The sequence below is a fragment of the Crinia signifera genome, chromosome 1 (assembly GCF_055691185.1).
Source record: "Crinia signifera chromosome 1, ASM5569118v1, whole genome shotgun sequence".
Lineage (NCBI taxonomy): Eukaryota > Metazoa > Chordata > Amphibia > Anura > Myobatrachidae > Crinia > Crinia signifera.
Genome location: NC_139217.1, coordinates 243,631,990 through 243,645,519, shown reverse-complemented (window position 1 = coordinate 243,645,519; position 13,530 = coordinate 243,631,990). Strand labels below are relative to the sequence as shown.

The window sequence follows — 13,530 nt, the reverse complement described above, 5'->3', positions numbered from 1 at the left end:
AGGGCTTGGTCTCCGCGATACCACGGTGGGCGTGTACGCGGGAGAGTCGAGCGCAGGAGTGCCGGGGACGGTGCTGCTGCTTACAGAGCGAGTTCGACATGGAGTGGGCGTGGCGCAGGGAGTGGGCGGGGTCACGTGTGTGTGTGGCGGAGAAGGGTGGTTGTGTGTGCTGGAGCGCTGCTCAGCCTCTCTGTCTCGCGCCGGTGTCAGTTACCTCTCCCCTCGCGCAGAGCAGCAGCGGCGGCCGGAACACCCCCTCCCGCAGGCCGGTCACCCAGCGAGCCCGCTCCCAAACGCCGCCCCTCCACCGTGTCCATGCCGTGTGGGGTGACAGGCTGCTGACACTGGTCACCGGCTGTCCGGACTGCGCCTTACAGCTACACAGGAGAAGGATCTATCCGGCGTGCTGCCCCCCCTGACTATGGCTGTCCTGGATCTGGCTCTGCAGGGTCTCGCCATCTTCGGCGTCATTCTGTTCTTCGTGCTGTGGTTCATGCATTTCCTCTCCATCATCTACACGTAAGTGCTGTCCCCGTGTGTGTGTCTGCCAGGTCTGGGGTCACACCCGGTATTCCCCCTCTGTCACACCATCTCCAGGGGGTATCCGCTTGCGGCTCTCCCCTCACACATGCCCTCTCCCCTCCGCATCCCCCGGCTTGTGTGTGTATAGACCTATGTACTTACAGACACGTACAGCGTTATGATCTCCCGCCTGGCTGCCAGTGTACCTCAGCCTGGCGTCACTGGGTGATTGCCATGTACAGCAGAGACAGGGCCCGGGGCTTCTGTGTGGTGAGGAGGAGGAGGCGGTGGGGGTCTGGGGAAGAAGCCATCCTGACACACGTCATGCACTCACACACTCTACACACCTTTATTGTTTGTGTTATTCTACACAGGCATAGACCTGTGGCTGGCATTTATGCACACCCCACAGTAATGTAAAGACTAGGTATCCCTAAAGGAAAATGATTGTATTGTAAAATTGTTTGAGGTGTGTGTGTGTGTATGTGCAAATATATATATATATATATATCACACACACCAGACACACACACACACACACACACACACACACACACACACACACACACACACAGTGTGTGTATTTATAATTTAATTCTCTCTTGTAAGTGCAAGGTTTTCCTTCTGAAGGGGAATGGGCTGCTTGAGTAAGAGGAAGGAACACTTCTGTCTGAGCCACTGTCATCCTTCTAGTGACATTTAAATGGTCTGCTCCAGCAATTTTGAGACCGGAAAATCTAGGCCTCTTTCACACAGTTTAGTATTGCCATTCATTGGAACTGTGCATTCTTTAATGCAACAAAATGCTATAAAATGAGAATTGTATAGAGTAGGTGACCATAGCTAACATTTAATTGTTTATGTTGTCTGCAAACCTAGATATATGCTTTTCCTTTCATTTTGCTGATGCTTTGTTGTTGCTATAAAGATAACTCCCCTTTCAGTCTGTATATCTCGTTTCTTGTAGATGATATGTATGGGACTCCAATACTGCACCAATTACAATGTCACATTGCATGATCTTACATACTCAAAGTCACCACTTCAGCTCCCTGTAACGTTTCTTCACATTATGGTATCATCCTGTAGTGGGTGTTATCTTATTGTATGGCCATCTGCAACACATTAAAGTGCTTTGTCCATTTAAAATTCATCTTCCTTCTATTAATGGGAATGCACTACATATTTATGAAGATTGTTGCAGGTGTGAATAGCCCTGTTAGGCCAATAATCTAAGTACTGGTGTTTATCATGCTGGTTTGGATGAGCCATTCATTTGTCCAGCAGAAATTAAGCAATTCAGTTCTTGATGTGTGACTTGGTCAAACCAGCTGAATATGATATTTGGTGCTAATTGTCACATGCTTTCCATGAGAAGGTGAACCGTAAGTTACCCTTTGCTATTTATACACCCTGAATAAATGTAATTGCTACGACAATACCCCATTGCTATGTTATGAATAAAGGTATATTTGAATTCCTTTTAGTTCAAGTTAAATATGATTAAAGTTGTTTTCTCTTATTTTCTAATTCAAAAGTGAGCCTGTTATGCGTTGTATATTCTGAACCACTGCATCTATTCCAAACCTGTTAATTATAGGATATAAACATCCTAACTTTAACCTGGCTCAGCTTCAATTCACCAAACATGGGTTGAAGCTGGGGTTTCAGTATGCACCCTTGTTCACACATAGGTGATGTACCTGGGTTATTCCCTGGTCATCATCATTCACACCTGGTCTGGGTCTTCCATCTAGCAGGGTACATCTCCAAGCACTGCTGACTGTCATTGAACTCTCTTTAGACATGACCTGGGTAATCAAGACCTGTCACACTTTTCACACATGCCGGGACACTGCACTAGGTTGCAAGTTATGGGAATAACCCTGGACCATGTATGGTTGGGGGGGGGGGGGGGACTCAAGTCATCCCGGATCTGAGCCTTTCAGACCTAAGCAAGACCTGGGTAGACTTGCTTTGCTCCAACAAATCCCAGGTCTTTTCTTATGTCTGAATGTGTTTCGCTAGTCTGTGTTAAATCACTTGTAGTCTAGCTCAACGGTATTTAGTGTGTAATATCGGTCTATTCATCCCTAATCTTTATAGTATATTTTTCTTCTAATAAACCCCTACATATAAAGTCTGCCCTTTCACTTAACATATCTGGGGAAAAGTCCTTCTCCTAATGCCATGTATATCAAGGGTGGGGCTTCTCAGAACAAAATATAAACCTGCAGAAGTGAAAGGAAAGTAGTGTTGGAAGATGTGGTTCTCTGGATACCTTAATCTCCGAGTACCGTTTCTTTTTATCTCTACTGACTGGTTTTATAATAATTAAATTCTGCCTTTTAGCAACAATTACCAGTTGGTGAATGTGGTAGGTTTTAATATGTAGTAATGATACTGTCATTTATAAGTGGCCTGTCCTGCCCTGGAAAAATGACTGTATGCTGACAAAATAACAAAGCATTCACAGTTTACACGTAAGTATTGTGTTCATTTGTACAGTTGGCTTAACATGGTTGCTAAACTTATCCTCACTGTGACCTTGTTGCACTTCTGCCAGTCCTTCTCTATTTAGTTAAGTCCTGGAGGTCCTGCCATTCATTTGATACAAATAAAATCTGGTGCATAATGACAAGTTTTTGTGAAAACTGGAACCTGCACAAAAACCATTCAGTGCATCTGTTAATTGCTGTAGAACTTGTGCTCTGTAGTTATGTAGGTTACCTTACAGCTGAAAAATTCCCAGTGCGATTTGTAAAGGCAACTATTACTCAGCTATTGTGCAATAATTCTTCACATGGTTTTTCAGGCAGTGATGGTTAGAAATATGTCGCCTTCCCACTTAAAGAACAAAGTTTGAGGTGAAATCGTTGTTGGCCTGCGTACACATTGGCGTTTAAAATTGTGCATTTGTAATTCAAGAGCGTGTGACAATTAAACTGTACCATATGACATGTTATATATTATGTACATTTCGTTTGCACTGTTCTACAGTGCTATTTCTTTTCCTTTGACATATCAGAATCGGCTTTATTGGCCAGGTATACTTGCATATACTAGATTTTGGATTCGGATTTTTGGATTGCTGTGCTACAGTCTGTTAGGTGACAATTTTAAGCAGTGACCGTATAGATATGGGCTAACCATGTTGATTAATTGAATCCATAAATTGTATAAGAGGATCTCCTCCTTATATATTGCTGATTCACTGAACTGTACAAAAAACCTATATGCACTTTGTCATGTCCTAAGGCAGGGCTGGGCAATTGCGGCTCTCCAGATGTTGAGGAACTACACATCCCAGCATGCCTTGCATCAGTTTCAGCATGGCCACATAGCAAAACTAATGCAAAGCATCCTGGGATGTGTAGCTCCTCAACATCTGGAGGGACGCAATTGTCCAGCCCTGTCCTAAGGGCATATTTTATTAATTTTTTATTTAAAAAATCCACTTTGGTCTATATATCAAGGTTTAGCGCACTCTGATGAAACCTTTTTTCTATTTCCATTTCTAAATGTTGGGTCCCATCTAACAGGGGACTCTTTCAGGGTTGCTGCTTAGATCATTCTCTGGCGCAGCGTGGAGTCCCTTCTATAATATATATATTGTGGCACCTTTTGACCCAGGAATTTGCCTGGTCTAGCAAGTTGACAAATTCCCGGGTCTCAACTCCATGGTCGTGGGCAAAGCCCAGGATGTTTCCTTTCACACACAGAAATCTCCAGTTGATGAATTTTCATGATAACATACTTGCTTTATCGCAGATAGGGGCATAAAATGTAGAATTAAGACATGGAGATCAATTTGCTTGCTGTATCTACTGCCGTTACGTGAATTTCCCCTAAATAGTTTCCATACATTTTTACATGGAACAAGAGACAGTTGCTTTGCATTTAAGAAAATGTCTGAACACTGTGTGGTAAGTTTAGTCAGGATAGGGCTTAGTGGCTAAGGAACAGTCAACTTTGTCAGAGAAAATAGTGGTCTCCAGTACATAATCACCCTTTTTATAAGGACCACTATGATGGCTACACATGTACTGGAGTACACACATTAAGTAGTACTATTTGAACACCAGGCATCTCCATTTTAATCTAGTGGTTTCCAGTCTCTGTCCACAGAACCACAAACAGCCCACATTTTCAGGGTCATCTAGCAGTAGGAACAACTGGATAACCCCTGAAAGACAGGGGAAGATTGGGCGCTAAATGACCATACACAAGAAAAAAAAAAAAAAAAAAAAATATATATATATATATATATATATATATATATATATATATATATATATATATATATATATATATATATATATATATATATATATTATTCAGAAAAGGAAAGACTGGCACTCCGGGGTCTTCAAAAAGTGCTGTATTAAGTGGCAACAAGCGTCCAACGTTTCGGGGGTTGTCCCCCTTTGTCAAGGTGCGTGGTGATAACTGTTATCACCACGCACCTTGACAAAGGGGGACAACCCCCGAAACGTTGGACGCTTGTTGCCACTTAATACAGCACTTTTTGAAGACCCCGGAGTGCCAGTCTTTCCTTTTCTGATCTACCTGTTCTCATAGACGGGCACCAGGGCAGCTGGACGTTTGCGGTGAGTGCCGGGCCGCACCCAAAATATATATATATATATATATATATATAATTATACTGGTAGTTATTGTTTAGCTGCAATTCTCAAAAATTGTACTAATGTCAGTACAAAGAGCTGCATATGCCCATGGATTAACCGTGGAAATATACAGAAAAATATGTTAAATTCCTATAGGAACAGGAGAATGCGCTTATATGCTGGGTTTCCCTTTTTCTACCATGGATGAGTTCAAATGATCAAGAACAATGGCGACTGTTTGCAATATAAAAGCAATAATTTGCAATTTATTTTATATCAACATTAATGTTAAAAAACAAAGGCGGCCACCTATAACATTTCATGTACTAGTACATTATATACATAAAAAGAAAAGTATCAGAAAAATGATAAACATAAAAAATATATAAATAAATGGTTTGATGAAATATAATACTTTGTAAAGTGGAGAAAGCCACAAGACTTTCAAACAAATGTTCCACACTGAACATGATTTCTGGAAAAAGTGGACCCAGCCAGCTCTATTGGAGTGCCGACACAGCCCGAATCAATCTGACACTCTGTGGACGCCATTCACCTACAGTGTGTCACACACGGACTGCACTACCTTTGCCCATACAGCTGCAGCCCAGGCAAAACTTCTAAGGTTGTGCAATCCTTTCATTTCACTTGAACAATTTGGGTTACACAGCACTACAGGGTTTGCTTTGCCTAGGTTGAAGGGGCCTTTCTGGTTCTGTAACATGGAGGTTCTATTATCACAATGTAGATATGGAATTTCACCTTATTCTGTGTTTATTGTAAACTTTAGAATTCATTAGTATTATAAGGATAAGGCCATACAATGATAGTACTCTTGGGTAGGGCACTTTTTTTAGACCCACCGTACATATAGCATCAACCTTTGCTGCCCTCAGCTCTTTTCCTGTTCATATACTGTATCCCCTTTACATACATGAACATGTTAACCCACTCTGGTAAACATTTAGGCTTTTACCATTTTTTTTGTATTGTTTACTCCTCTTTACTTTGCTCATAGTTATTCTATACTTTTTTAATGCAAGTTTAGGCCATTAAAATATGGTTATCTTACAAACATCTAATTATGTACATCTTTACAATTTTGCTGCATAATACTTAAGACCCACACACACTGGGCGATCTTGAGCTGAAAGTCGCTCAAAACAGTGGGTATGGCCCGGCGGTGAGCGCTGCTGCACGCTCCTGCAACATCGACAGGAAAGCCGTTCATCTGCTGGTTATACCAGCAGATTAGCGGCTTTCAGGACGGCTTTGCATAGCTCTGCGCTATGCAAAGCCGTCCCCCCCCCCCCCCCCCCCCACGTCGGCACCGGGCAGGGGGAAAGCCGCTCAGTGTGTATGCACTGAGCGGCTTTCCCCGCAGCGATGATTGGCATCATCGCTGTCCATACACGCTGGGCATAGTCGCCCAGTGTGTATGGACCTTTACTTGTAGTCCTATCACCTTATCTAATCCCTTAGTTAAAACTTAAGTTTTTTTTCTATACAACATAGCATGTCGTGTCATTTCTCTTTTAGGAGTTGGCTGCATAAAAGCAGCTTCTCGCCCTTTGTTTGGTTGAGAAAAGCTGGAAAATGTGCTAGACACCAGGCATCATAAGGTGCCCACACACTAGAAAGATCTGCGATCTTAAGATGTGCGCATAAATTAGCCTTCAAATCTTTGGTCCGCCCTGGACCAAAGATTTCAGGCAAGCGCACATCTTTACCAAAGATTTTTCTTAAGATCCTGTGTGCGTTCCTATGGATCTTTTGATAAATCTTCTGATCTTTTGTGCAGCACGTAAGATCAGAAGATTCAGCTAAAGATCCACGGGAGCGCGCATCTGACTGATATCGGCCGAGTTTCGACCGATTATCGGTAAATATCGTACGATATATCGGCCGATTTATGGAAAATCGGACAATCGGACAAAAAATCGTTCTAGTGTGTGGGCACCTATATACTATAACCCAGGGTCAGATCAGATTCCTGGGAAGCTCCCAGTAGAGTTCAAGGGAAATTTGAAGAGATTGATACCTTCAGATATGTCTGCGTAGTGGATGGGCACCTTAAGACCTGTACACTATATCTAACATTATCTCTGTACATCGTGACTATTTACTCCTCAGACAGCCTCTTGTTGTTTTTTGCATTTATATACAGTCTATAATATCATTGTCCCAGTGTGAGCACCATATTGTATTTTATAGCTTGTTACATTACTCACAACTAACTTGTATGATGTATGTTTTTCTTTCATATATTTTAATAAAAAAAAACACTTGGGGGGGAAAAAAAATGATCCACAAGTAGTGTTAATTATGTCACTTATGATTCTCTGAGGAGTTGTGGAATACATGAACTGCTTGAGGTCTTGTGGACTGAGTTTCAGGACCTATGCTCTAATCAGTGCTTGATATTTCAAAAGCAAACTCTTTTAAATTGATAAATTGTGAATTGTGAGCTCCATCATTTAATTATTTTTTTATCATAGCATTGTATACCATAAATAAATGACCTTAACAGCTAACATGCCTTAATTATGCTTCAATTTACAAGCTGTCCCCTGAATTTTTTTTTATTTTGAAATGCCTTCCTGCTATAGGAGTACAGTGTTCGGAAGCTCATCAACCATTGTTTCTCCGCTGAAGTCATCCATGATCCTGAGCATAAGTTAAACATCATTTTGAAGACCTTATTTGCTGACTGCCATCTTTTCTTATTGCCTTACAATGCATTTAAAATCTGCAGTTACAGGTCCTTGATTTTTTTTCCCCTTGGTATCAATTGTCTGATTAATCAGCATCTTCCATGCGACAATGAACATGAGTTTATAGAGTATGCAAAATGAGGTGCTCCCTTCTGAGAGACCTAAGCATGGGAGTTATATTTTTGATTTAGTTGTTTTACCTGAACCAGCCAAATGTTCAGTTCAAGTTTGTTATTACGTAAAGTGACTGTTCTGCTTTCCTAATAAATGAGAAGTGCTTTTGAACTTGTCAAAAGCAAAATTCTGTTTGTCTTTCTTTTTTTTTCTTTTTTTTGAGGGCAGTATTAAGATCTATTTTCATTGGAATTCTGTAGAGCATGAAAAACACTGGGGGACATTCCTAATATGAGTATGGATCATTTGACAGACAGCAACTAGGTCAACACAAGCATTAGGTGGACATGGGGAAGGTCGACAGTGAAAAGGTCAACATGGGGTTTTTCACTTTTTTATTTTATTTTTTGTCCCCAATTTCTACACAGTCGACATGGACACTGAAACGTAGCTGTGCTTCGGGCACGGTGCCTCGCTACGCTCGCCACACTGATTAATTTATTCTCCCACCACGCCCTAATGGATGGTAGGGCATGAAATACCGCACGTCGGATCAAAAAAGTGAAAACCCCCTAGTGGTGTTGACCTAATGCTTGTAGACCTAGTGACAGTATCCCCTGATGTATTTTGTTAAAAGTCCATATTTGTTGATGTAACTAATGATCGTAACATTAGAAGTTTTATTATATAGGACTATCCAGTTTTTATGCTGCTGTTTACAGGTTTTTTTTGCATGTTTCCTTTGTTTGGTCAAGCTTATAACGCATTTACGTAAAGTCTCAAGAAGGGATTTAAACAATTTTCCACTTACTCTCTTCAACTGACTTTCAGGTTTGGTGCTGTTGACTACCGAACCTCATTTTTCATGTAGTGCACACGGCACAATAAATTAACAGTGATGAAAAATAATTTTAGAACTATTGAATAAAGAATATTTTTGTTCTAGCAATAGAAGCATCTGAAAATAAAAATGCTTTGTAAGTCCTTGTGACTTATCTGTTGAACTTTTGCAAAGCAAATTAGATAACGTGCTAAGAAAAGCTTCTTAAGAAGATTGCCAGCATAAGTCCATGTGCCTTTCATAGAACAAAAAATCTGCTTTACAGTGTCCTTCCCTCGTCAGAAGCCATTCTCTGTCCGGTTGCATATTCAATTTCTGCTTATTTAATGTGCTGTAAAATTGTTATATGTGCTGCAAAGTAATGTAGGATTCAGCAGCCCCTTAATTAAAACTAGGAGCATGTTCTCTAAGGAAACAGTATGCATTGATAACTTTAGTAGCAAAAAAATTGTGTTTGCTGACCGCCCCCATGCGCACACTAGGTATGTGGCCTTCTAGGTTATGTTTTGTCTAGTGCTATAGTCAGAATGCATCAATCTAAATGAAAGATTAAGCTTTTAGTAAGTGTAAAAAAAATAAAAAATACATTCCACCAATAAGCATTAGAAATTTTGTTATAGTGTATTTAGACTCGTAAATGTAATCTTGTATCGTAGTGTGGGAAAAATCTAGTAGAAAATGCATGGAAACAGTAGGAGTACTATGTGTGTCTAATGGCCCCCATAACTAGTCCGACTTATCCTAAGGACAAGTAGACCAAATTTCGCTTACAATGTTAAATGCACCCCCCACGCCACCCCCCCACTATAAACGTGAACCCGAAGCGTGGCGAGCGGCGGCGGTACGCGTCCTCTGACCTTTTCATACCCCCACTATCCACGTCGGCGTGGAGTTGAGAATAGAAAGTGTATCACAGGTATCGGCATCCCCTCGCGGGCTTCTCATGGAATCCGCGTCCCCTCGCGTGGCTCGCTGCGCTCGCCACACTTTCTATTCTCAACTCCACGCCGACGTGGATAGTGGGGGTATGAAAAGGTCGGAGGACGCGGAAGCGGTTTGAAATGTGATGTGCCATTTTTACATACGATTTATCGCATGTAAAGACTCCCGGGGAGCTGCCTTAGCGGTGGTATTCAGGAAAGCCGGGCAGCAGCTGCAAAAAAAAAAAACACTGTTAAGACTGTCCGGCCGCTAATTGGCTGAGAGAATTCTCTCAATCAGTGGCCCACCAGTCTTTTGAAAGTGTTTTTTGTAAATTATGCTGCCGCTGACTGCCCAGACCTGCACATAGGTATGCCAGCGCTGCTTCACCTCTGGCACACACCTACAGAATCAGGCACAATACATTATGTGCACTAAAAAGCACCTGCGATGTGCTGCTTATTGGTCCGAGCTGATAGATTTTATGTGCTGCTGGACTAATCTACAGGGTCCGACCCGATGCGCATGGGAACGCGCATTGGGTCGACTGATGTCAAACACATTAGATTTGGGCCGATTTCAGGTGAAATGGGCCCATATCATACTTGTGTATGGCCATATTGAGGTTGGCAGCCTTTATGAGGACTGAACAGGCCAAAAATAAGCTAGACACTTCTCCGTGAGGATTAAGAAAATATCAGTTTTTGGGTGTGTTTTTCTTTCTGGAAAACCACCTTGTTGCTATATTTTTTTGCAGATAATTGTGTGAAGTCTCATAACCTCAATTCAATTGATTAGGTCTCTGAACCAGAACCAATGACTGTCATCTATGCACAGGGAGATGTGACAATGTAAAATGTACATGTTTAATGATGGTTATATCAATATTTATTTAATATAGGTCTTTTGTTTAGCTTTGCTTAAGTTCCTGGCTTTATGTTGGAGAGCTGCTTTTAATGGCCTCATTTGATTTGTGCCTTTTAACCATTTATAAGTGGTGTCTCCTATTCACGTTGTACTATAAGAACATTAGGGACTTTAGTAGTCAGCATTTTTGTCTCTTTGCTGAGAAGCTCTGAAAAAAAATAATATATATATGTACTTGTGTATTATAGCGGCGCCCATCGCATCGCATACCATAAGGCATGCGATGGTATGCGATGCCGCGTGATATTGTACAATGTCATACAATTTTAAAATTGTATGGCATACAATGCGATGCGATTAAAAATTGTATAAGCATCCTAATGGCTGCTTACAATGTTAAATGCACCCCCACGCCACCCCCCCACTATAAACGTGAACCCGAAGCGTGGCGAGCGGTGGCGGTACGTGTCCTCTGACCTTTTCATACCCCCACTATCCACGTCGGCGTGGAGTTGAGAATAGAAAGTGTATCACAGGTATCGGCGTCCCCTCGTGGGCTTCACAGGTATCCGCGTGCGCTCGCCACACTTTCTATTCTCAACTCCACGCCGACGTGGATAGTGGGGGTATGAAAAGGTTGGAGGACGCGTACCGCCGCCCCTCGTGGGGGTTCACGTTTATAGTGGGGGGGGGGGGTGGCGTGGGGGTGCATTTAACATTGTAAGCACCCTTTAGGGTGCTTATACAATGTTTCATCGCATAGGGGGACAAAATCGCGTCGCATTGCATGCCGTCGGGTGCATGGCATGCGATGCGATAAAAACATTGCGCGATGTACATCGGGGACGCCGCTATAATACACAAGTGTGTGTGTATGTATGTATGTATGTGTGTGTGATATATATATATATATATATACCATCGTTCACGGCGGCACTCAGGTAAGAAGACACGATAGACAGTTGCTGGATCTAAGCCAACGTTTCAAAGAGTTAATCTCTTTTTCGTCAGGGCAAAAAAAACGTTTTTTTGCCCTGACGAAAAAGAGATAAACTCTTTGAAACGTTGGCTTAGATCCAGCAACTGTCTATCGTGTCTTCTTACCTATCTTGGAGATTTGTCTCCTTAATATCGGATGGCAACAGGGATTTTGGACTGTTTTTAGTGAGTGCCTAATCACCCTGCTATATATATATATAGGAGTAGCACACCTTGTAGATTGGGATACTGGGCTCCGGTGCCCGTCCTAAGAGACTGAAGGAAGTCTCCCAATGTATAGATGCAAGTCGGCGGCACCCGGAGGCAATAAGGACAAGACACTGCAGTTCAGTGATCAAACGTTTTCGATGTATTAATTTCACATCGTCATCAGGATCATCCTGATGACGATGTGAAATTAATACATCGAAAATGTTTGATCACTGAACTGCAGTGTCTTGTCCTTATTGCCTCCGGGTGCCGCCGACTTGCATCTATCTATATATATATATATATATATATATATATATATATATATATATATATATATATATATATATATATATATATATATATATATATATATATATATATATATATATATATATATATATATATATATATATATATATATATATATATATATATATATAATGTTGTATTTTGTTTTCATTGTGTGGGGGGAATCAATCCCTGCTTCAGTATTCTGAACTCATATGACTAGTTGTAATTGAGTGAAAATAAATGTAAGAAAGAAAAAGATTATTACCTGTGTGATTGTTTAATCCAGCTAGTCAGTGGAATGTGTAAATGACCAGTGCATCAACACTGCCACAAGTTTGTTTGTTATATCTCTACTATGTGGAATAACATGTTTGTCAGTGTTTCCCAGTCTTCATGTATTCACTTTTGTTCCCTGTAAGCGACCTGAATGAAATGCTGGGCGGACACAACTGTCACATAGTAGTTTCTACTTCTCCAAACTTTTAAATATCTGTTTATTGTTTGCATGCAGCTTTAGAAAATTAGGGGAATTCAAGTTCTCAAATCATAGAGGTGTGTGTGTGTGTGTATTTTATGGTTTTGATGTAATATATGAGACCTAATGAGAGCGATTTCAATTGTGTACCATCTAAAGTCGTGGGAGATCAGGTGTGTTTGTCATGCCCAGAGTGCTGGGTTTAGTTATGTAATATACTAAACCCAACGCATTTCTTTCCTTCAGTACAGGAAGCTATGAGATGATAAATATCATCCTTATTATGTTCAGTGCAGTTTTTTGGTCCTATCTATATTTAATGTTATGCAACGGAAAATGTTTTGGGCAGAGTCAGTGCCATTGTTTGTGCAACTACAGCTGAATGCATTTCCTTCTGGGTAATGCTTGTTTAATTGTTGCTTTCTGCTGATGATCGTTTTTTTCCCCCATGAAGACTGAAAGCAATTACAGCTCTTGTCATGGGACTAGCATCTATTGGCACTGTGAGATTCCTTTAATAGAGTTTCTGATACTGCTATAATACATTCCTTGCTTTTTTCCCCTCCTCCTCCTGGTTACTTGTGTCTACTATAGTAATTGAATGTAAATGAAATACATATCTATCTTATCTATCCTTCCTTATGAAATGTTATTAAAATACACAGAGTCTTTCTCAGTTAAGGCATACATTTATGAATAGACCGAGAATCTTGGCAATGGCTGGCTAGCATAACACACGGCACTTCCAATGAGGTGGTTCTAATGTTTTGCGTTGCTGAGATCCTACTATATCAAATTTATTCTTACATTGTGCCAGTTACATAAATATTGCAGGGTCTTTGCTTGTAGATCTACTTGAGCTTTTCGTCTCCACACTGACTGATCTACAATCTAGATGTGTATGGCTGACACACATAAACTTCAGCAATGCAGTGCTGGTTCTTGTTACACGGTTCTGCTGAGAGT

General features: G+C 41.0%; 1 protein-coding gene across 1 annotated transcript in view; it reads left to right on the top strand.

Annotated features, from left to right (window-relative positions):
• Nucleotides 1–44: 44 nt before the first annotated feature.
• The window catches only part of UGCG (UDP-glucose ceramide glucosyltransferase), a 56,673-nt gene continuing 43,187 nt past the window's right edge, over nt 45–13,530 (top strand). Inside the window, exon 1 of the mRNA XM_083179497.1 lies at nt 45–519. Within this exon, the coding sequence (XP_083035623.1) occupies nt 422–519 (98 nt within the window). The 5' untranslated portion in view covers nt 45–421. The remainder of the gene's footprint in view (nt 520–13,530) is intronic.